The sequence below is a fragment of the Mastigoproctus giganteus genome, chromosome 11 (genome assembly GCF_048544385.1).
Source record: "Mastigoproctus giganteus isolate SK-2022 chromosome 11, ASM4854438v1, whole genome shotgun sequence".
NCBI lineage: Eukaryota > Metazoa > Arthropoda > Arachnida > Uropygi > Thelyphonidae > Mastigoproctus > Mastigoproctus giganteus.
In genome coordinates this window covers 163,085,339-163,109,111 of record NC_143585.1, presented here as the reverse complement: position 1 = coordinate 163,109,111, position 23,773 = coordinate 163,085,339, and the positions used below count along the sequence as shown (strand labels likewise).

Sequence of the window (23,773 nt, the reverse complement as noted above, 5' to 3'; positions counted from 1 at the left end):
TTTAAATTGCTTAAAGTTATTATTATTATTTTTTTTTTTGAAATTTATACATTTATTTCATTATAAAAAGGTGTACAGTATCCATTGTACTGTATCTTTTTAATTTTGTGGTGACCTATAATTGATCTTTATTTAGTACCTCTATATAAAGAGTAAAATTATTATATAGGTATATATTAAAAGGTCAAAAACCACCGTGTTAGACATTTCTTTTGGCCTAGGGGTGCCGTGAAAAAAATTACTGGGACACTAAGGGCGCCATTAACCGAGAAAGTTTGGGAACCTTTGATCTACAACAATCACCTAGTTCTACACTGTGATGCTATATGATTCGCATATCCTCTCTCTTTTTACTCAACATGACCACACTCTGCATATTCCATTTGTAACATTTCATATTTATGTATGTGTTCACGTAGCTGACGAAAACATACTTAAATCTCGAAAGCCTCTGTTAATTACTTATTAAATCCAGTTACTCTTCTTAACGGTCACACCAAACTTCTTTACTCATCTATGGAACCCAGTACTACTGGCCCCTTTAATTTGAGAGGCAATGATTATCCAGGGAGTGCCTGATTTCGCATCGGCATCAGCTAATTCATTTTCTCCTAATACCAATGTGGCTTGGGATCCAGCAGAAGCAAATGTCAAATTCTGACTCAAGGAAAGAAAAACTCATCTACCAAATCCAGACCAGAACTGGATAAGGGTTATAACCTCACCGATAGAAGAGCCTGTAACATGCTTGATGAATTAAATTCATGTTCGGGTGAATACCTTTATATAATCTAAATGACACCATATATCATGTGCTATTTTTATGGCTATTTTTAATGTGTTTAAGGGCAATTTCTATTGCATGCAAACTCTGCAGTATATATGCTAGTTTCTTGAGGAATCTTATTGCAGACTATTTCGCATAGAAGGACCACAGCTGATCCCACATATGACACTGACTTCAAGATGACGTCTCCATAGCCAGGTAGGCAGGAGCAGCAGTGCGTAGCACACGCTTCTTGATTAGACCAGGGTTCGAGCCCATGACCACCAAATACGGAGGATGCGGAAAGGTCAGAGAATGACCACCGCATATCCCTGGAGCAATATGGCCTTAGTTGCTAATGCTCCTAAAAACCAAATAAACAAACTGACTTCAAGCCGTCTGTGTAGAGTGGAAGGAAGTCAGAGTATTGTGCTCGATGTGAAGCAAGGAGTTGCTGGTGTATTTAGCTTTCTCCCAAATCCTGAAGGAGAAGTCACAAGTTGGAAGATAGGCATGCCAGGGTGAAAGGAGTTGCCTTGGTTACTGGGCAATGTTATCTACAGTCATGTTTAGTTCCCTTAAAGTCCTTGAAAATATCAAAAGGTCAGTTGGCAGTCTAACAGGTATTGTAGAGATTTTCCCGTCATGGTTCAAAAACGGATGCCCACATAGAGTTGTCAGGGAAGGATTTTAATTTAAAAGCATATTGTAGGGACAACTGCTTACATCAAAGAGACAGAGATGGTTCATTTGCTTCAACGTAGAAGCTTTAGACAGATGTGCGAAATGCTCCAATAGCAGTCTGGATGGCCTGTTGTTGGACTGGATCTAACCATCAGAGTGCACTATCTCTAGCAGAAGTATAAACCTGAAAACAAGTTTAGAATGGACAAAAGCCAGGTAGAGCAGAAGTAAGGTCCAGCAATCTGCACCCCACAAAGTTGATGAAAGGGAATGTAGAATATTAAGCCCCTTGGAGCTGCAAAACTCTGATGGCTCATACCTGGCTTGGCACACCCAGGGTCCTGAGCTGGATATCATCATTCTTCTCTTTCTTGGTGATTCCTTCCTACTTCTGACTGACTCTCTGACTCTCTTACACTCTCTCTCTCAGGGTAATTCAGAAATTTTTTTTCTGAAAGTGTATGAAACTCTCTTCTGTGATGAAAACCTGAACCCATTTGCCAAAGAACAAGTTGTAAGGTAATCAATGGCTTATTGCAGTTACCTTTAAATGACTCTCATACTGCACGGTTGACAATATATAGTAAAATCATCAACATATATGGTATTGCTTACGTTTGTGGAAGTTGTTCTGTAGTACAGTTTATTTTTATTGTGAAAAGTATCACAGTTAGAATAGAACCTAAGGCAGATATAAGCTAGTCTGCAATCAAATCACGAAGGAGGTTAGGCAAGCAAAGGCTGATTATGAGAAATCCTCGGCAAAGGATGCAAAGAAAAACAACAAAGATATCTTTACTTATGTAAACTCTAGAAGGAAGAGGATGAATCAGATTGGTCCACTTGATGTCGGTGGTTCAACTGTTGATAATCCTGCTCAGATAGCTGACAAACTGAATGAGTATTATGTATCTACATTTACATGAGGAAGTCTGTTAGGAAGGGGAGGACAGAAATTTACTAAACTCTAACAGGGAGCTAAATGATTTTGTAATAACGGAGAGCAAAAGCAGAGGAGTAATTGTTGAAGTTAAACATAATAAAGGCACCCGGGGCAAATTGAATCTATCCAGTTATATCGAAGGCGGCTGTTGTTATTGTTATTTTGGATTTTAGGAGCATTAGCAACTAAGGCCATATTGCTCCGGGATATGCGGTGGTCATTCCCTGACCTTTCCGCATCCTCCGTATTTGGTGGTGACGGGCTCGAACCCCGGTCTAATCAAGAAGCGTGTGCTACGCACTGCTGCTCCTTCCCACCTGGCTACGGAGGCACCCATCGAAGGCGGCAGCAAGGGAAGTAAGCAAATCCTTACTGAGAGCATCCTTAGATTCAAAGGGGGCGGGGGTCCCACGGACTGGAGATGTGCAAATGTATCCCCAATTCACAAATGGGTTCAAAGGGTGACACAAATACAGTGGATTCCGGTTATATAGGCCACCGGTTAATCGGGAAAGCCATTTATTTGGGGAAAATCTTTGGGGAAAAACAGAAACCAATTGAGAAAATAGCCAGGGTTTACTTCGCTTAATTGGGACAGCATGCTGTTTAATCAGGGCAGGAGACCGCAGCACTGGAAATTACCCTACGATTGTCTCCGATGGTAACCACATGGTTCAGTCAAAATTCTGGAGGTCCCAACCATAAAAGAATAAAAACAATTAGCAGTCACCTGTTTATTGGGCTTTTCTGTTAGTGAAATCTATCATAAACAGACAGTAAACTCGATCTTACTGAATTTGCGATAATACCGACAGCTGGAATTCTGGCGCCTCCGTAGCCAGGTGGGCAGGAGTAATGCATAGCACATGCTTCTTGATTAGACCGGGGTTCGAGCCCGTACCCACCAAATACGGAGGATGCAGCAGGTCAGGGAATGACCACCGCATATTCCGAGCCCGGATAAAGGGTGAGGGTTGGTGTCAGGAAGGGCATCTGGCTGTAAAAAAACACTGATCCCATATAATAATGGGAAAAGGCGAGGAAAAAAAAAAAAAAAAAAAACTGACAGTTGTAATTCTGTGGGTTATTATGGTGAAATGAGTTTACACTTCCATGAAATCTTCAATCATATAAAAAAATTAATTTTCAGATCTCTTCATTCCTACTTTTAAATCTTTGTAACTCGTTACTCCGTTCTCACTTGTGAGTATCGTGTTACTTGCAATTTGTGTGCGCCATGTTCTTTGTTATTGATTGCTTATCTTTTTACTGTTTTAAATTTTAACCCCCACCCACAAATGTCAGTGAACAGAAATGTCAACTAGTTCATATGTACATATTACAGTACGTATTAATTATTATGATTATCACATATATTCTTCCAATTTTCACGTATCATTTAATTTTTTAATTGGTAAGGTCATCATCATCATCAGCCATTTTCAATCCACTGCAGGATGAAGGCCTCTCCAGCAACTTTCCAGTTCCTTCTGTTTTGAGCACTGGCCATCCATTTACTACTCAAAAACTCACGAATTTCATCTATCCATCTCCGCCTTTGTCTTCCAGGTTTTCTTCTAGCTCTTCTTGGGTACTATTCTGTTATTTTCTTAGTCCATCTGTCATCATGTCTTCGAGCTATGTGTCCTGCCCAAGACCATTTTAGTTCTTTAGTTTTGATAAGAATGTCCTTTACTTGAGTTTGCTGCCTAATCCATGTGTTTCTCTTCTTATCTAACAGTCTGATTCCCAATATAATTCGTTCCATTCTTCGCTGTGTAGTTCTTAGCTTCTCTTCCATTCTTTTGGTGAGTGCCCAAGTTTCACTTCCATAAGTCATGGTGGGGAGTATATTTTGATTCATTATTTTACGTTTCAGACAAACTGGGATATTGCTCTTCAGTATGTGACTATATTTCCTGAATGCTATCCATCCAAAATTTATTCTTCTCTTGACTTCCAGCCATTTATCATTATTACAGCTAATAACTTGTCCCAGATAAGTATAGGACTCCACATTTTCAATTACTGCTCCTTCAATCATTATTTCCCTTTCCGTGGCATACTTGTTCATAATTACTTTTGTTTTAGCCATATTCATCTTTAGTCCAAAATCCTTACTAACTGTGCATAACTGATTAAGATTTTCCTCTAATTCTTTGGGATTGTGGCTTATGACCACAATGTCATCTGCAAATCGTAAATGGTTTAGGTACTCTCCGTTCACATTGACTCCTTTCTGCGACCAGTCTAATCTTCTGAAAGCTTCCTCAAGGGCAGCAGTAAACAGCTTCGGAGATATTGTGTCTCCTTGTCGAACTCCTTTCTCGATTTTAAATTTCCTACTGTCTTTGTCTAGTCTAATAAAGGATGTAGCACTCACATATATTTTCTTCAAAATCCTAATATATGGAGTATCTATGCCTGGTCTTTCCAGTGCCCGAAACATTGCCTTATGCTGTATGGAGTCAAATGCCTTTTCATAATCCACAAATGCCAGGCATAATGGTGTTTTATATTCATTTGCTTTCTCCATTAGTTGTGATATTACGTGAAGGTGATCCATAGTTGAGAATCCTGTCCTAAAGCCAGCTTGCTCTTTCGGTTGATTCTCATCAAGTATTCTTTCTAATCTGTTAGTAATGACCCTTGTGAACAACTTGTAGATATGGGATAACAAGCTAATTGGTCTATAATTTCCAATTTCTGATTTATCTCCTTTCTTATGCAGCAAAACTATGATTGCATTATTCCACTGCTTAGGCATCACACCTTTTCTAATGCACTTTGTGAAGAGCCTTGCCATTTTTTGTGTTATGTCTCTTCCTCCCAATTTTAACAACTCTACAGTAACTTCATCTTCCCCCGGGGCTTTCCGATTCTTCATTTTCTTCAATGCATGTTCTACCTCATCAGGAAGAATATCGGGTATGTCGTATGTGTTGCTACTTTGCAATCCATCTTCCCCACTGCTGGTATCATTCCCTCGCTCCTTGTATAGTTCTCTATAGTAGTCTTCTGCTATTTGAATTATGCCTTCTCTGCTGTTTATAAGTACACCATCGCTATTCTTCAGTTTCAGTATCATTTGTCTTTCTGTATTACTGCTCATGGCTGCTGATTTAAATCCTTTGTTTTCCCTTAATGCTTGTTCTACTTTTCTTGTGTTAAATCTTCTTATGTCCTCTCTGAGTCTCTTTCCAATGGCTTTGCATAACTCAGTATACTCAATTTTCTCCCTGTCAGTGTTTTTCTTGCTCTTCATTTGTCGTCTTTGGTTCATCATGACAAGTGTTTCTTGACTAATTTTTTCTTCTTTGGATTTCTGTTTCCCTATAGGTTTCTTGGGCTTTATCACTTTCAGAAAGTTGTAATATTCCTCGTCGATATCTTGGTCCTGAGCAGTCTGCAGAAGCTCAAACTTGTTCTTAAGTTCCAGTACATACTGCTTTTTCTCCTCCTCTGTTATTTCAAAGACCTTTGTATTATTTACTCGAGTCAGTTTTTTCCTTTCCTTTATCTATATCAAGTGTACATCTTACCATTCTGTGATCACTTCCAACATTTACCTTATTCAGGATGGTAACATCATTCACAATATATCTTCTGTTAGTGAGGATGAAGTCGATTTCATTAGTTTTAATCCATTTGGACTCTTCCATGTCCACTTTCTGTTCACCCTTTTCTTGAAAAAAGTGTTCATTACTGACATTCCTTGAGATTCTGCAAATTCCACAAGTCTTTCACCTCTTTTATTTCTTTCACCAATTCCAAAATTTCCTACAGTTCCTCTTTTTGTGCTGTTTTGCCTTTTTCCAACCTTAGCATTGAAGTCCCCCATAATAATAGTGTAGTGGGTTTTCTGCTCATCTAGAAGACTCTCAATTTCAGTGTACATTTCTTCAACCTCTTCATCATCATGGCTCGATGTTGGTGCATAAATCATTATAATCTTTAGCTTGTACCTCTTAGAAATCTTGAGTATTAGTCTTGACACCCTTGGTGATGTACTTTTGAATTCCAAAATGTTGTTTTTAAAATCTTTATGGACCAGAAACCCAACTCCACCTTCACTCCTTTCACTGTTTCCATTGGTGTACAGCAGATTTCCACTTGATAAACTTATAAGTGATTCATTTCTTCTTCTTGTTTCAGCCAAACCGATGATATTCCAATTCACATTTTCTAATTCCTTTTCCAGCTCTAATATCCTGTCTTCACCGATGAGTGATCGTACGTTATAACAGGCCAAGTTCAATTTCCGTGCATGGCAGCCTGGTCGTACCCAGAGATTCTTAGCACCCTCTGCTTCCACTCTGATCCTCTCACTGCCGTAAGAGGGAGAGTGAAAGCTGCTGGGGACTGAGGGCCATTTGTATTGTTGTGCTCTCATTGCTGGAGGGTTTGGTCTTTTCCTCTTCACGCTGACCAGGCGTCTTGCAGAGAACCACTCTACACATTCGTTGCCACCTAAGTGACGTAACAGGGCTTACCATCGAGAAGGTGTGCATGAGTGGATTTTAGGGAGGCAGGCCAACCGGACTTCTCCTAAATCTTCTGTAATAGAGAGATATTGGATCCATCAGTGTTTTAGGCTGAGTGTCTGATAACACACAGGATACCTGTTCCCCTCTTAAGCCCCAATTGGTAAGGTAATAAAGGGTAAATTTGTGCTTAACATATCTTTACTTTTATAGCCTGTGGATAATATTCCTCATATTGTCTCTAATTAGAATCGCTGTTTAATAGAATTAAAATTCAATTCACAAACGTGATCACAATGACCGGTGCTTACTACACATCGTATAGTGAACTTTACTATGGTGAGTTCGTCGTAACATGATTTGATTGTACAGTGAACTAATTTTAAAGGGGGAATACATTGTATTTTTAACTATTTACGTGAAACTACAGATAATTGGGCAGCCGCTTATTCGGGCCAAAATGCACTAGTCCCGATGTGTCCCAAATAACCAGAATAGACTGTAATTATAGACCTGCCAGTTTAACTTCTGCTCTGGGGAAAATAATGGAGTCACTGGTTAAAGATGTGAAATGTGATGCAGGATCATCTAGAAAAGACTGCAGTAATAGTTCAGACACAGCATGGGTTTAAGGAGAAGTCTTATCTGACCAATTTCATTGGATACTAATGATGTAGTCACAAAGGAACTCGATGCAAAAAATAATTTTTATATGATATACTTGGATTTCAAGAAAACTTTTGATACTGTTGCGCAAGGAAGACTGCTGTACAAATTGAAGCAGTATGGACTTAAGGGCAAGTTGCCGAGTGGTAATAAATGGCCACTGCTCTATGTGGACTAATATTATTAGTGGAGTCCCCCAGGGTTCGTTGCCGGGCCCATTGTTGTTTTGTGTATTTATTAATAATATCGATGAAGGTATATCAGGCTTAATGTCCAAGTTTGCAGATGATACAAAGGTTGGCAGGGTTTTTAATTACAGTAAAACAGTATGCTACTGCAACAAGATCTAGAAAAGTTAAGCAGATGGGTTGAGAAGTGGCAACTGAAGTTTAACATTGACAAACACAAAGTACTGCATATGGGCAGTAGTAGCCGAGTGGGCAGGAGCGGGAGTCAGTAACACATGCTCTTTGAGTAGACCAAGGTTCAAGCCCCTGACTGCTGAATACGGTCTATCTGCCAACCCGCACTGGACCAGCGTGGCAGATTATGGTCCATTTCCCTCAACATGAATTGTTGAGGAGGCTTCCATCCTGCAGTGGGTTGATAATGGCTGCACTTTACTTTACTTTTTAACCCAAGAGAAATGTATGAAGTGTGTGGTACTCAGGGAGGTGCAGAATGAAAGAGAATTAAGGCTAATGGTGAGTTCAGATATGAAGTTCACTGAGCAGTGCAGATTGGCTGCCAGAGCAGGTCATGGAGTTTTGTCTATAAATATATAGGAATTTTGCTAGCAGAGACAAGGAGGTGATTATCCCCTTGTATAAGGCAATGGTCAGGCAACACATTGAGTACTGCATACAGGTCTCTAGACCTCATTTTAGGAAGGATGTAGAGTTGCTAAAATGAGAACAGAGAAGGGCAACAAGATTGGTGAGAGGGACAAAAGGGTACTTTGTCCTTCTCACCAATCTCGTCAACCCTTTCTATCTCTTCATCATGCAGTATGATTGATGACTTTTGAGGTTAGGATGAACATCGTGGCGAGATCCAATATTCCTTACATTTCGAGGATACAGCTCTAAAACGGTGTTCACAGGCCGGCCGCTAGTTAGTACACCGGACTGAACCTATTGGTAACTCTCTAGGAGGCTTCCGGATCAGCTAGTGTATAATCTTGCTACCTCTACTCTGCCAGATAGCGACTGGAGGGAGTCCGAGTAGTGTGTATGTGGGGAGCATTATCGAGGCCACGTTATGTCAAGGATCTGGGTATATTCTTACCATGTAACGCCATATCCAAAAATTTCATTACTTCATAAAGCATGTCCCACCCACTTTTCCTTACTACTGAATACACCATGAGTTGTCAAACTAATAGAGCAAGCTGATCTGCGAAAAGATCTAAACCTCCCAAATACTTCCTAATTCATTTCACAAATATACGTGGTCTCAATTCTAATCTCAACGATGTTTATTTCCACATGCAGTCTGCCAAACCGCATGTACTTTTTCTGACAGAATCTCAGTTATCGGTCGATTCAATTACTGCTCATCTCAGATGCCCAAATTATTTGCTGTATGATTCCTTTCGCCTCAAAGGTGGTACTTGTGCATATGTCGCTTCTGATATTCCCTGTCAGAGACTTGGCAATTCGGAATCTCCTCTCTTTGATCTTCTCTGGCTAAAAATCTCTCTACCTCATTGTATCAAATTCATCTGTTGTCTCTACCGTTCTCCCAACTCCACTAATCACTTGAAGCTCTTTGACTTCCTCTCTTTGCAACTTGACTTTCTCCAATCCAACTTTCCCAACAGTGAGGTAATTTTCCTTGGTGATTTTAATGTACACAACTCCAGCTGGCTTCCATTTTCTAATCACACCGAACCAGCTGGTTTAGATGCTGAGACTTTTGCAATTACTAATGACCTTGCACAGACTGTTCATTCACCTACAAGAATACTGGATAGTCCTAATCATACAGCCAATACGCTTGATCTTTTTCTCACAAACAACCCTTCTATGTATACGGTAGAAGTGAGAGGTCCTTTAGGCACTTCAGCTCACAACTTGTGATTGTCTCTTCTCCAATGGAACCTTTATCTCATGGCTATTCCCAACCTCGTGTTCTTTGGCATTACAAGAATGCAAAATGGGATGACCTGCGAGATTTCTTTTCTTCTTTTCCTTGGTCGGATTACTGTTTCAAAATTTCTGATGTCAACGTTTGCTCAGATCGTGTCAGTGAAATTATTCTTGCAGGAATGGACTCCTTTATCCCACAGGCCACTTTAAAATCTCGTCCTTTATCTAAACCTTGGTTTTCCAATAAATGTGCTAAGGCTGTTCAAGAGAACAATGTTGCATATTGTAATTGGGTTGTTTCTAATTCTTCAGTTTCATTTTCTGTCTAAACCAAAGCTCGCAACAATTGTAAAGCCGTTATTAATCAGTCCAAACTAGAGTTTGAACAAGCTAAGAGTAGAAAACTTGCTTCTTGTCCTAATGGTAGCCGAGCATTCTGGTCTCTTGCCAAAGCTATTGGCCGCAACTTTTGCCCATCTCTGCTCCCACCTCTGTCCAAACCAGATGGTTCTGTTGTCACGGGGTCACTTCAGCGAAGGATAAAGCTGATCTGCTAGCATCCCATTTTTCTTCCAACTCATGTATTATTGATCTTGGCAAAACACCTCCCACCATTCCCAAAACGCTCCATTCAAAGCCTCCTGTGGTCTTCTGTCAAAAGGATATCAGAAGGATTTTGACGAATCTTGATGCTAAGAAAGCTCCAGGTCTCAATGGTATTTCTCCACTTGTTCTCAAAACCTGTGCTCCTGAACTTACTCCTATTCTTTGCCACCTTTTTTCAATTTCTTATTCCAAAAGGTGTTTATCCTTCTGCTTGGAAATTTGCTCATATCCAGCCAGTTCCTAAAAAGGGTGACAAATCCCTCCCATCCAATTAGCATCCCATTGCAATTACTTCTACTCTTTCTAAAGTAATGGAGAAATCAGTTAACCGCCAACTCTTAAACTACCTAGAAACCTTCCGTCTGATCAACAATTGGTAGTATCGATTCCGTCAGTGTCGATCCACTTGTGATATTCTGGCTTATGGACTAACTCAATGGAAAGGTTCGGTTTTTTTTTTTTTTTTTTTTTTAGGAGCATTAGCAACTAAGGCCATATTGCTCCGGGATATGCGGGGGTCATTCCCAGACCTTTTCCGCATCCTCCGTATTTGGTGGTGACGGGCTCGAACCCCGGTTTAATCAAGAAGCGTGTGCTACGCACTGCTGCTCCTTCCCACCTGGCTACGGAGGCGCCGAAAGGTTCGGTGAAACACAAGTAGTTGCTCTTGACATCTCAAAGGCTTTCGATCGTGTTTGGCATAAAGGTCTTCTAAACAAGCTTGCATCTTATGGTTTACCAACTGTTTTTGGTTATCCAGTTTTCTCTCTGTTCGCTCACTGAGGGTGATGGTAGATGGCTCTCTGTCTTCCAACTTCTCCACTAATGCCGGTGTCCCCCGAGGTTCAGTTCTTTCCCCCACTCTTTTCCTCTTGTATATTAATGACCTTCTTCCATTGACTGGAAATCCTATCCATAGTTTTGCCGATGATAGCACATTGCATTCCACTTTTCATTTTGATAAACCTTGTCCTGCTCAATCAACTTCAACCTCTCAAAAATCTGCTACCAATTCCTTAAATGCCGATCTTCTGGTAATTCTCCAGTGGAGCAAAGACAACTTAGTTGATTTCAACCCTTCTAAAACTCAGTCTTGTCTTATATCTCGCAAAAAGGATTCTTCTGCTCCTATGCTTATCTTTAGTGACACTCCGATTTCTAGGCAAAATGATATATCTCTTTTGGGGATTACTCTGACTTCTAATCTCTCTTGGCACAAGCACATCACAAATATTGCTTCTTCTGCATCTAAAAAACTGGGTTTTCTCTTTTGCTCTCGGTGTTACTTTTCTTCCAAACAGCTGCTCCCTCTGTATAAATCGCAAATCTGCCCTGCCATGGAATATTGTTCCCACATCTGGGGTGGTGCCCCCAAAAAGCTTCTCGATTCCATTCAGAAGAGGGCAGTTAGGTTAATTAATGATTCATCTCTAACAGAGTCTCTCCACTCGCTGTTTCATAGACGTACTGTTTCTGCTGCATGCCTCTTCTACAGATACTTCCATGGGAACTGTTCTTCTGAATTGGCTTCTATAATTCCCCGCTCTCTCTTTCAAAACAGTCCGAACACGAGCTGCCACCAGCCAACATCCGTTTACTGTCCAACTTCAAACTCACAGAACCAACTTTTCATCTTCCTCGTTTATTCATTCAACTGCTGTTTTCTGGAACAACCTTCCTTCATACGTATTTCCTGAAAATTAGTCTACAGAAGTTCAAGTCCAATGTCAACAAATATCTTCTTTCGTCTTCTCAGCCTCCAACCCAAGCACGGTACTAAGTACTATAGGTTCTAATACCTCTCGTGTTTGGGGTTTACATAAAAAAAAAAAAAACTCACCAAGAACAGCTTAAATTCTGCAAGTTGCAGCATCTGGAGACTAGGTACCTGCAAGGTGATCTGATTGAGGTGTAGAAGGCTTTGAATGGTTTGAGCAGATTCAATGATGATGGGATACTTCATCAGCATTGAATGTTGATGAAGTATGATGGGACACTTGCTCAGATTAAGAACCTTAGGAGGCATAGATTCAAATTGAGGAAAGACATTTGTAGAATAGATGTGTGGAAATTTGTCTTTAGCCAGCAGGTAGTTGATTGCTGGAACAGACTTCCACCTGTTGTTGTGGAAGTTGATAGCTTAAATAAATTTAAGGCTGAACAAGACTAACATTTGGAATGAATGAATGGATGAAATGGGAAGGGGTTTTTTTTTTTTTTTTTTTGGCTGATGGTGTAAAAAGTAAAATGCAGCCATTATCATCCCACTGCAGGATGGAAGCCTCCTCAACAATTCATGGTGAGGGAAATGGACCATAATCTGCCACGCTTGTCCAATGCGGGTTGGCAAATCGACTGTATTCAGCAGTCAGGGGCTTGAATCCCGGTCTACTCAAAGAGCGTGTTCTACTGCACTCCCACTCCTGACCACTCGGCTACAGAGGCATAGTTTGCTTTATTGCATCGTATGCCTCAACTAGTGCTAAATGCTAATGCCAGTGTAATATTGAATCAGTCAGGTGTGACATAAACACTGAAAAAAAAAAAAGAAAGTGAAAGCTCAAGTCTGTTATAGATCAAATGACTGGGATGGGTATAACAAACAACTAGGAAGGACAACTTACGAGCAAATAGAGTGAACAAGCACATAAAAATATTGTATCATAGGGAGAATTTAAATTTCCAGATATTAACTGAAACTCGTGGATTAGTATATCACTCAGTATCAAAACATTTGCTGGATGAGTGCTTTCTATACCAACATGGAAATCTGACTTAGTTCAGGGCTTTAAATGGATTGATTAAACTAAATGTGTTGGCATCCTTACTGAACAATGCACACATAAAGGTAAGCACAAATTTAATTAATGGACAGTTGCAGAATAGATACGTAGCAATTTGCTTTCAGCTAGAAGGTAGTTGATTGTTGGAACAACTTCGTTATGGAAGTGGGTAGTTTGAATAAATGTAAAGAATTTGACAAATTATACCACTGTGAATGGTTTTTGATATTTGTAAACTAATAGCTGTTTTTGAACTCAGTTTTTTATGCTGATTACAGAAAGGTTATTTGTTTTGTTTTTTCTATCACATATTTTTTCACAAATCACTTAAGTTGATGTCATGAGTTCTATTGTTCAATGTATTTAGAGTAAATCCTGGGAATTTGTACATTAAATTTAAAAATTCCCAGGATTTACTCATGACTGAAGGCATGTGTGTAAATCCTGGTGATGATTGCATGCATCACATGCCTTCAATCATTTGTTTCTTGACCTTGAGAGCTCCATGCAGCAGTGTTCATCAGCGTGAGTTCAGTTTATTTTTGTGGTTATCACATTAAACATACACTGAAAAGTGAATAAAATGTCTTCACACAAGTGTTTGAGCAATCCAAACTTATTTTGTTATATTTGTGGAAGTTATAGGGCCCTCATGCAAAAGAAAGATATTACAGAATTGATAAAAAATGTGTACTGTGGTATTTTGGAGTGAAACTCATTGACCAAGATATAAACAATGGGCTCCACATAAAGTTTGCTGAACCTGTGTTGAAGCATTACCACTATGATGACTTACTTTTGCATCCTAATATTCCATCTGCCATTAGAGATAACCTGACAATTCCATGCCCTTCACTGATATTGGAGAATACAGCAGTGGCAAGTGCTGAAAATGAAGCTTCTGAAGATGAAACTGAAGTCTACATGCCTGGAGACTGAGTCCAGACCAACTGTTTTCACAACATGAACTCAATGGTCTGGTAACAGATTTAAATTTACCAAAGGATTTTAAAGAAATCCTTGGTTCTAGACTTAAGTCCAAAAATCATTTTTCTCGTGGTACAGACACCAAGAACAAGAACTAGTCACCTACTTTTCTAAGGACGATTCTATTGTTTTTAGCAGTAATATAAATTACTTAATGGACTATTTAGGAATTAGTTACAATCCTACACAGTGGAGACTTTTTACTGACTCATTAAAGAGTGCCTTTTTTACTGCGTTAACTACCTTTGTACTAAATTCCCATCAATCAACCAAGAGAAGCTAAAACAAGGTATTTTTGTTGAACCTCAAATTTGCAAACTCAAAGGTGTGTTGCTCCGAGATGGAAATAAATATGGGTCAATTCCAGTAGCTAATTCCATGCATTTAAAAGAAACATATGAGAACTTGAAGTTGTTGGCAAATAGTAAGTAGCAAAACATGGTTGGTTGATCTGTGTGATAGGCACGTTACTTGGATATGCATGTAGTCTACACAAAAATGCCTTGCTTTTTATGTGAGTGAGGCAGTTGGGCAAGGAGTAAGCACATAGATGTCAAGGTATGGCCAAAGAGGGGCAGTTTTTTGCCTGGATCAAAGAACATAGTTTATAAACTACTGGTAGATCCCAAAACTGTCCTCCTTCCATTCTTGCACATCAAACTGGGTTTGATGAAACAGTTTATGAAAGTTTTACCACAAGAAAGTTACTGCTTCAACTACCTTTGTACTAAATTCCCATCAATCAACCAACAGAAGCTAAAACAAGGTATTTTTGTTGAACCTCAAATTTGCAAACTGATAAGGGACCAAAATTTTGAGGGAACTATGAATAAAAGAGAAAAACAGGCATGGATTAGCTTCAGTTCTGTTGTTGAGAACTTCTTAGGGATCCAGACTACAAGAATACAACTGAAAATATGTCGGTAAACTTCAAGAAGCTGAGCTGCAACATGAGAGGCGAGGTACATTTTTTACACTCCCAATTGACTACTTATCAGAAAATATAGGATGTGTTAGTGAAGAAAAGGGGTGAGAGATTTCACCAGGACATTAAAGACATGGAAATGAGGGAGGTAGGTACCAAGGGAGGTGGAATTTCAACATGATGACCAACTGTTGCTGGACGTTGAAGACTGTAAAGTAGATAGAAGGATCTGCAAGAAAAATCAAAGAAATGAAAATTTGACCAATCACAGATCAGTTTTTAATATGAGAGGTGAGTGTTTAGTGGACTTTTTACCACACTGCTTTTTTAATAGTGTTTTTAACATGTATTTAAATATAAAGGTCTTAATAAAGGTAGCAATTTTGTTATAATTTCAGTGCACAAATTCCGCCAAAATTAATAAAATTTTGTGAAAAATCAAATTTTCTTTTGTGATTTTTGAAGAAACCTGATGTCATGCAAACAAACAGAAATATGTGATATTTTGCTGTCACTGCTGAGTGTGCTTCATATCTAAGTGTATTTCTTCTTGTACATTCTTTTTATCTTCAACAATGTTTGAGTATTCTTCCTCGGATAAACACTTTTTTTTTTTTTTTTTTTTTAAGCTTAACTGCCACTTTTCAGACTAGGTTCATAACTGCCTCATTGTAGCAATGAAAAATAAGAATAATTTTTATACCAATTTTATAAGCTTGTATAATAAATAAGAGATAGATATTTCTTATTTATCCAGATGAAACACAATGCTATATTAAGGGCTACTAACTGATTTATTAATTCTGAATTTTTATTGTTTATATATAGAAGGCCTTTCTGTGGTAGCTTCTTCCCCTAAGTCCAGAATGATTAAATAAAATAACAGTTAAGAATACAAATAAGTGCTATATCAGTAGGGCCTAAAAAATTAGAAGCATGCTTATGGCCTGTAGAGTTAGCTGTGCCCCCCCCCCTCTCTCTCATATACAATTTTTGTTGAAACAATTCTACATAAAAATGATGATCAAATATTACCTTTTCATCTTTTTGTACATACTGTAGGTAGTTTTCTACTTTAAAAGATTCTCTTATTTCTTCTTCTTTTCCCATTTCTTCTAGCTCCCTAGCTTTTTTTGCTAGTCCTTCTCTTGTGGTACATGAAAATTCATTTACCTGTTTATAAAAAGGTGCAACTAATGAATTAAAAGGAAACATGATACTTAACCTAATGGCATTGACATGGGGTGGGGTTGTTTTTTCCTCTATTCACTCTGCACTCTAAAATCATTCTGTTCATTTAAGTAATATAATGCCTTTTAAGTTTTAATTTTCAAATTAAGAGAGCTGAAAGACATAGCAAAAGATGCAGGAACAGCTAATTTGATAATTAAACACCCTTTCCAGACACAAATGTGACTGCAAGCTAGTGAAATTTTTTTTTTTTTTTTTTTTTTTTTTGCTTATTTTACATTGCCAACTTTAAAGGAGTACTTTTTTAAGTGCCCTAATCATTTAACTAGTTGTTATTTGGTTTTTAGGAGCATTAGCAACTAAGGCCATATTGCTCCGGGAATATGCGGTGGTCATTCCCTGACCTTTCCGCATCCTCCATATTTGGTGGTGACGGGCTCGAACCCCGGTCTAATCAAGAAGCGTGTGCTACGCACTGCTGCTCCTTCCCACCTGGCTACGGAGGCGCCTCATTTAACTAGTACTAAGTGAAATTAGGACACATAACAGTACTAACAATCACATCACTTACTAATTATTCAACTAGTGCAAAATGATTAGTTCAGTGATTAGTGCTAAATGATTAGTGTCCCAAATGTTTATTCTTTAGACAACCAGGCAAGAAGAGTTTATAAATTCATTGTAACTGCATACATATTTAATTACTAAACCTGCCAGATTTCATTGAGACCCTCAACAATGGGCCCATACACTTTTTTGGCAGCAAAGTAAAGTTTTTGTAGTTTTAAGAATAACTTTAAGAGCCCTATCCACATAGGATAGCTTATTTTTTAATTTATGTGAATATTTAAACAGTTGTAGCTTACTATACATACAACCATTTCTACATAAAAAAAGTGGAAACGGATAAAAATAAAACATTAAAATCAAACCATATAAAATACTTTAATTTGACTGTCCACTATTTCTGAGAAAGTCATCAATAAAAATGAAACTGTCATAATATTAATGTAAATCAATATAAAATATTAAAAGCAAATAAAGAATATATAAAAATCAAGAATTAGAAAAGGATTAATACTCTACTGTGAATTAGTAGAGAGAGTACTTTCTTTCACGGAGTAATGACACCAACAACCATACAAACTGTATGAAGCAACTGCAGTAACTGGACACACATGAGTGCAGTTGCATGCACTCTTTGAGTGGACTGGAATTCAAGCCCATTACTGCTAAATATGCTTAATGTTTGTATTGATGATTTATTGTAAACTCGACTGACCTACTGGTCATGCCAGAGTATAAACAAGAACAAATCAGGATATTATGTAATCACTTCCACTGTACATGCATAAACCACTATAAAGCAAAAAAAAGTGATAACATAAAGCTCAGCACTGATACAATAAATGGCATTTTTTCAGTGTATTTTAAGAACAACTCTGATCGGGACTTCATAAAAGTGATAAAATTACAAGAGCGATAATAGTATCCATGAATATATTTACTACTGTTAATACTGGAAATTTTGCAGGAACTCTTGATCAAGCTTACAGATGTAAAAATCAGCAGGGTGAGTTGATTGGTGGTGGTAGTAGTAGTGCAGCATCAGCCAAAAAAAAAACACACCATTCCCTCCAAATACCTGTCCAGTTCCTCCTTAAATTTATTTAACCTATCAACTTCCACAACGACAGATGGAAGTTTGTTCCAGCATACATTAGCAAGTAAAGATGAGCAGTTGTTGAGGGTGTTCGAGCGTAGAATTTTACAAAACGTTTTTGGCCTGTATAAGACACTGATGGATCCTCAAGGATCAGAATGAACCATGAACTTGACCATCTTATTCAGGATGCAGACATTGTCAAATTTTTGAAGAGCCAAAGACTTGCCTTGTTGGGACATGTTATGAGAATGGATGAAAGCAGAACAACTAAGAGTATAATGAAATGGAAACCTACTGGGAGGAGGGTGAGAGGAAGACAGCGGAAAAGATGGATAGATGATGTAGAACAGGACTTAAAGATCATGAGAATAAGAAGTTGAAGAAGTCTGTCTTCTCGGATGGCTTACTGTTGAAACATCATCAAGAAGGCTAAGATCCACCGTGGAATATAACACCAGAGGAAGATACAAGCAGATGGCAGAAAGGCTCAAGGTGTGTCAATGATCAACAGGACCTTTGCCAGCCATAGAAGGATGTTAAATTAGAGTCAGACATAGATAAAGCAAACACCCTTTGCAATATCATTGAAAATGTAATTTGATACTAGAGAGCTATTAAGTGATCAATATTTCCTATATTCTATTATATTATGAATCAACAGGGCTTACCTTTATTTTAGATATAGGAAGCTTCTTTTCCAACTCTCCTTGTCCAACTCGCTAATAATTCATGGGGAAGGCGATATCAATTTTGCAAGATATTGTCATAAAGTTAGATTTTGGAGGTCTAAACTGACTAATAATTAGGGATCGATTTTTTCTTTTTGGTGCTGTGGCAGGAATTTTGAGTTAAATTTAGGGGTCTAATAATTGGATATGGGGTGGGGGTTATTCTCTACATTCCTTAAGTCGGACTAGAACTTTTCAGGGTGTCATGTTCACAGGAAGAGAGCTACTCACAATTAATCCGAAACTTTTGTCTTATGTTGTAGTGTTTGTTCTTCATGCATGCGTATAAGTGACCAATCGTCGGACAATAGGAATGGCCTACGGATATTGATTGAAGTTGCATGTAGTTTCATCTCTAAGGTTTCTGCAATAAGTAGTTTGTAGTAGTTGTGTTGAATATTTATAATTTTAGTTTCATTAAAGCCGAATGTATGTCGTTCATTTATGGCGTGGAACGAAAGTTCCGATGCATTTGAACGACCCGCCCGCACTGAAGCTTCGTGTTGTTTTGTTCGCTTCAGTGCGGGCGGGTCGTTCAAATGCATCGGAACTTTCGTTCCACACCATAAATGAATGACATACATTCGGCTTTAATGAAACTAAAATTATAAATATTCAACACAACTACTACAAACTACTTATTGCAGAAACCTTAGAGATGAAACTACATGCAACTTCAATCAATATCCGTAGGCCATTCCTATTGTCCGACGATTGGTCACTTATACGCATGCGTGAAGAACAAACACTACAACATAAGACAAAAGTTTCGGATTAATTGTGAGTAGCTCTCTTCCTGTGAACATGACACCCTGAAAAGTTCTAGTCCGACTTAAGGAATGTAGAGAATAACCCGCACCCCCCACCCCATATCCAATTATTAGACCCCTAAATTTAACTCAAAACTCCTGCCACAGCACCAAAAAGAAAAAAATCGATCCCTAATTTTTAGCCAGTTTAGACCTCCAAAATCTAACTTTATGACAATGTCTTGCAAAATTGATATCGCCTTCCCCATGAATTATTAGCGAGTTGGACAAGGAGAGTTGGAAAAGAAGCTTCCTATATCAAAAATAAAGGTAAGCCCTGTTGATTCATAATGAAAATGTAATATACACTCATATAAGAAAATTCACAACTAACAAAACTAGATGACCATCGTGGCTTCCGTAATAGGAGATTCACTATGATTAATCTTCCAATCTTACATTAATTATTAATATAATAATCAGATAGATATATATTTGGATCATAAGAAAGCCTTTGACACCATCCTTCATTTTCTAATTTGTTCCAAGCTAAATTGCATGGGGGATGTTGGGAAAAGCATACCTTTTAATGGAAAACTTTTTTTACTCATAGACCAAGTACAGTACTGTGGGGGGGGGGGGGAATCTACTCTTCCTGTTTTATTATTCAAAGGGGTGTGCTGCAGGGTTTTCCTCTGGTCTCTATTATTTGGCATTTATTTAAATGATATATCCAGGAATGTTTGTAGGAAATTAATCACTAATGCTGATGACTTGAAAAGCTTTAAAAGATATTTATTATTAGCATTAGTAGAGCCATATGATGCAAGAAAGCAAGCTCATGCAGCATCAGCCAAAAAAAAAAAAAAAAAAAAAAAAACCACTTCCACTTCACCCCTCTGTTCGTTCGAAATACCTGTCCAGCTGAGCCTTAAACTTATTTAGGCTATCAACTTCCACGACAAAGGATGGAAGTCTGTTCCACCAACCAACCAACCACCCGCTGGCTAAAGGCAAATTTCCGCACATCTATCCTACATCTGTCTTTCCTCAATTTGAATTTATGCCCTCTAAGATGATTATTCTGAGCAAGAGGAAGAATCCCATCAGCATTGAGCATGCTCAAACCATTCAAGGCTTTATACACCTCTATCAGATCACCTCGCTGGTGCCTAGTCTCCAGACACTGTAATTTGCAAAACTTAAGCCTTTCTTCGTAAGAGCACCCCTTTGTTCCATTCGCTAATCTTGCTGCCCTTCTCTGTACTCATTCCAGCAGCTCTACATCCTTCTTGAAAGACCTGTATACAGTACTCAAGGTGTGGCCTGACCATTGCCTTATACAAGGGAATAATCACCTCCTTATCCCTGCTAGAAAAATTCCTGTATATCATTGACAAGACACCATGAGCTACTCTTGCAGCCCGTCTGCACTGCTCAGAGAACTTCATATCTGCCTGCACAATTACCCCCAGGTCCTTTTCATTCTCTACCACTGTCAGTGTAGTACCACAGAGTTGATACGCTGCTCTGGGGTTGCTGTTTCCCATATGTAGTACTTTACATTTGTCAATGTTAAACTTCATTTGCCACCTCTCAGCCCATCTGCTCAACCTTTCCAGATCCTGTTGCAGCAGCATAGCATCAGTAGTGTCCTTAACAACCCTGCCAACTTTTGTATCGTCTGCAAACTTGGACAACATTAAGCTCAATATACCATCATCAATATTATTTATAAATACAGAAAACAATAATAGACCCAACACTGAACCCTGAGGGACTCTACTAATAACATTAGTCCACGATATTCGTGATTACAGCATACTGGAACAGGGATAAAAACAAATTTACTCTTGGATGATCAAACATAGTGATTTTTCTTATTAATCTTGAGAAATGCTTTTCCACATCGATGTCAGACTAGGTATTATTGCCAGAGCTTCAAAAACTGTAGGCTTAAAAAAAACCTTGTTTGATTTCAGTAATATTCAATTAATAATAATAGCTTATCCTATGACCATTGATCCAATTCTGGAATATGCCTCCCAGGTATGGGCACATAGTACTAAATATTTAAATCTAAATTAAAAGCCTTGTTGATGAGAGCCTTTTCGATCAATTTGGCCCTGGAGAGATTGTGGAAGGCTCAAGGGGTAGAATTTTTCTCAGCCTGGTCTGTGCTTGTTAACAGGAGAGAGTGCTTCTACAGGGATGGGATACACGGTACTAAGTACTATAGGTTCTAATACCTCTCGTGTTTGGGGTTTACATAAAAAAAAACAATTAAATAGAAAGGTGCAAGAATATTTGCTGATGCTACTGAGGCAGTATTAGGTGGGTCGGAAAACTGCTAGCTTTGGGGGGATACATGGAATAATAGATTAACAGTAGCTGCTGGCAGAGGTGAAAGTGATCCTTGCACTGCTCCTATTGGAATGAGCAGCAGCCTGGAAAAATAGATGCAGGGTATTTCAGAGACTGCTGGGAGTCATTGCAGTACATGTAAAAACATGGGTTGTGTTAGGGTAGCTAAGAATAGGAACAGGTGCATGTATACTTGTGTGTACACCAATGCTAAGAGTTTGGTAAATAAATTTGATGAATTTGAGGTGTTGGTCAAAACATCAAAGGCAGATATTGTGAATGGAACAAAGGTTTGTTCTTACGAAGAAAGGCTTAAGTTTTGCAGATTACAGTGTCTGGAGGCTAGGCACTTGCGAGGTGATCTGACTGAGGTTTATAAAGGCTTGAATGGTTTGAGTATGCTCAATGCGGATGAAATTCTTCCTCTTGCTCAGAATAATTGCCTGAGAGGGCATAAATTCAAATTGAGGAAAGACAGTTGTAGGATAGATGTGCGGAAGTTTGCCTTTAGCCAGCGGGTAGTTGATTGGTGGAACAGACTTCCATCTTCTGTTGTGGAAGTTGATAGCCTCAATAAATTTAAGGCTGATTTGGAACAAACGGAGGGGTAAAATGGGAGTGCTTTTTTTTTTTTATTGGCTGATGCTGCATAAGCTTGCTTTCTTGCATTGTATGCCTCTACTAATGCTAATACTAAAAATTTGAAATGAAATCCTATGAGTAGTATAAATTTTTTGGTTTATCTCCTCTATATCAAAGGAGAACCATTACAGATTGTAACTTTCTGCATTTATTAATCTAAAGTAAATTCGATTTCCCTGATCTCTTAACTCTGGTCAGGTGTACCATGTGGGCCATCTTCATATCCAGTCATGCATATTTTTGCTTCGTGCACGATCATTTATTTCTATGGATATCTTTTTCTTCTAGTCACATAGCTCCCTGAGGAGCTGTTGTGGCCATCAAAAAATTCCTCCAACTGCATCGATCATATGCTCCAGGAGCGGCATCACAAAGTGTCATGCCCAGAAGTTCACTGATCCCATCCTTCCACCTAGTCGCAGGTCTTCCTCTGCACCTCTTCCCCTTGATTTTTCCTTCAATTATATTCTTCAGCAGAAAGTTTTCCCTTCTTACTATATGACCAAAAAAACTTGAGTTTTCTTTTGTTGATGCTATGAAGAAGAATTTTTGGCCTGCCAATTTTATTCAATACCCACTCACATTTGTTCTCCAATCCAAGTAAGAAATACGCAGTATTCTCCTGTAACACCTTCAATATCTTGCCAATTAACCTTCACTTTACTTTACTTCACTTCACTGAAAATGAGATTATCACCAATCACCATAATTTTAATTTTACAAACATTCAGAAACAATCCTTTTTTTTTCTTACTTGCTTCACGTACTCTCCTCAGAGTTTCTTTAAGATGATCGTTAGAACTGCAAATTAGCACAGTATGATCTGCATAACAAAGGTTGTTTATCTTCAGTCCTCCAATTTTGATGCTAGTCTCTAAATCTTCCAAAGCTTCACGCATGATATCTTCGGCAAAAAAATTAAGAAGGTGAAGTGACAAAATACAACCCTGCCTGGCACCATTACCTATTGTGAAAAAGTCCTTGTTTCCCATGTTGGTTCTCAGTTCTATCCTGTTCCTGATACAGTAGCTTAATCAGCTGAATTAAGTGGATTGGGAAACCCATATTAGTCACCGTTTCTCATAGTTTCTCATGTTGAACACAATCAAATGCTTTTGCATAATCAATAAAACATAAAACGACTGGAACATTGAATTCTTTGCATTTTTCAATAATCAGTCGTAGACTTAAGATCTGATCTCTGGTTCCTCTGCCCCTTCCAAAACCTGCTTGCTCTTCCGGCATTTCAAGTTTTCTTGAGATTCTGTTTAATGTGATTTTAAGAAGAATCTTGCTAGCTTGAGATATTAGGCTAATAGTAATTTGAGCAAATTTAAAGATCTCCTTTTTTTGGTAAGGGAATGAAAATTGATTTCTTCCAATCTGATGGCCATCGTCCCGTTTCATAAATTTTACAATCATTTTATGAGAAAACTGAGCCCTTCACACCTATAGCTTTAATCAATTCCGCCGGGATTTCATCAATTCCAGGTGACTTG

General features: G+C 38.4%; 1 protein-coding gene across 3 annotated transcripts in view; it reads right to left on the bottom strand.

Annotated features, from left to right (window-relative positions):
• LOC150078548 (uncharacterized) overlaps positions 1-23,773 on the bottom strand; it is a 732,675-nt gene that overhangs the window by 641,276 nt on the left and 67,626 nt on the right. For all 3 annotated transcript variants that reach the window (XM_090384778.1, XM_090384777.1, XM_090384779.1), the window contains exon 4: positions 15,970-16,107. In XM_090384778.1, the coding sequence (XP_090240904.1) occupies positions 15,970-16,107 (138 nt within the window). The remainder of the gene's footprint in view (positions 1-15,969; positions 16,108-23,773) is intronic.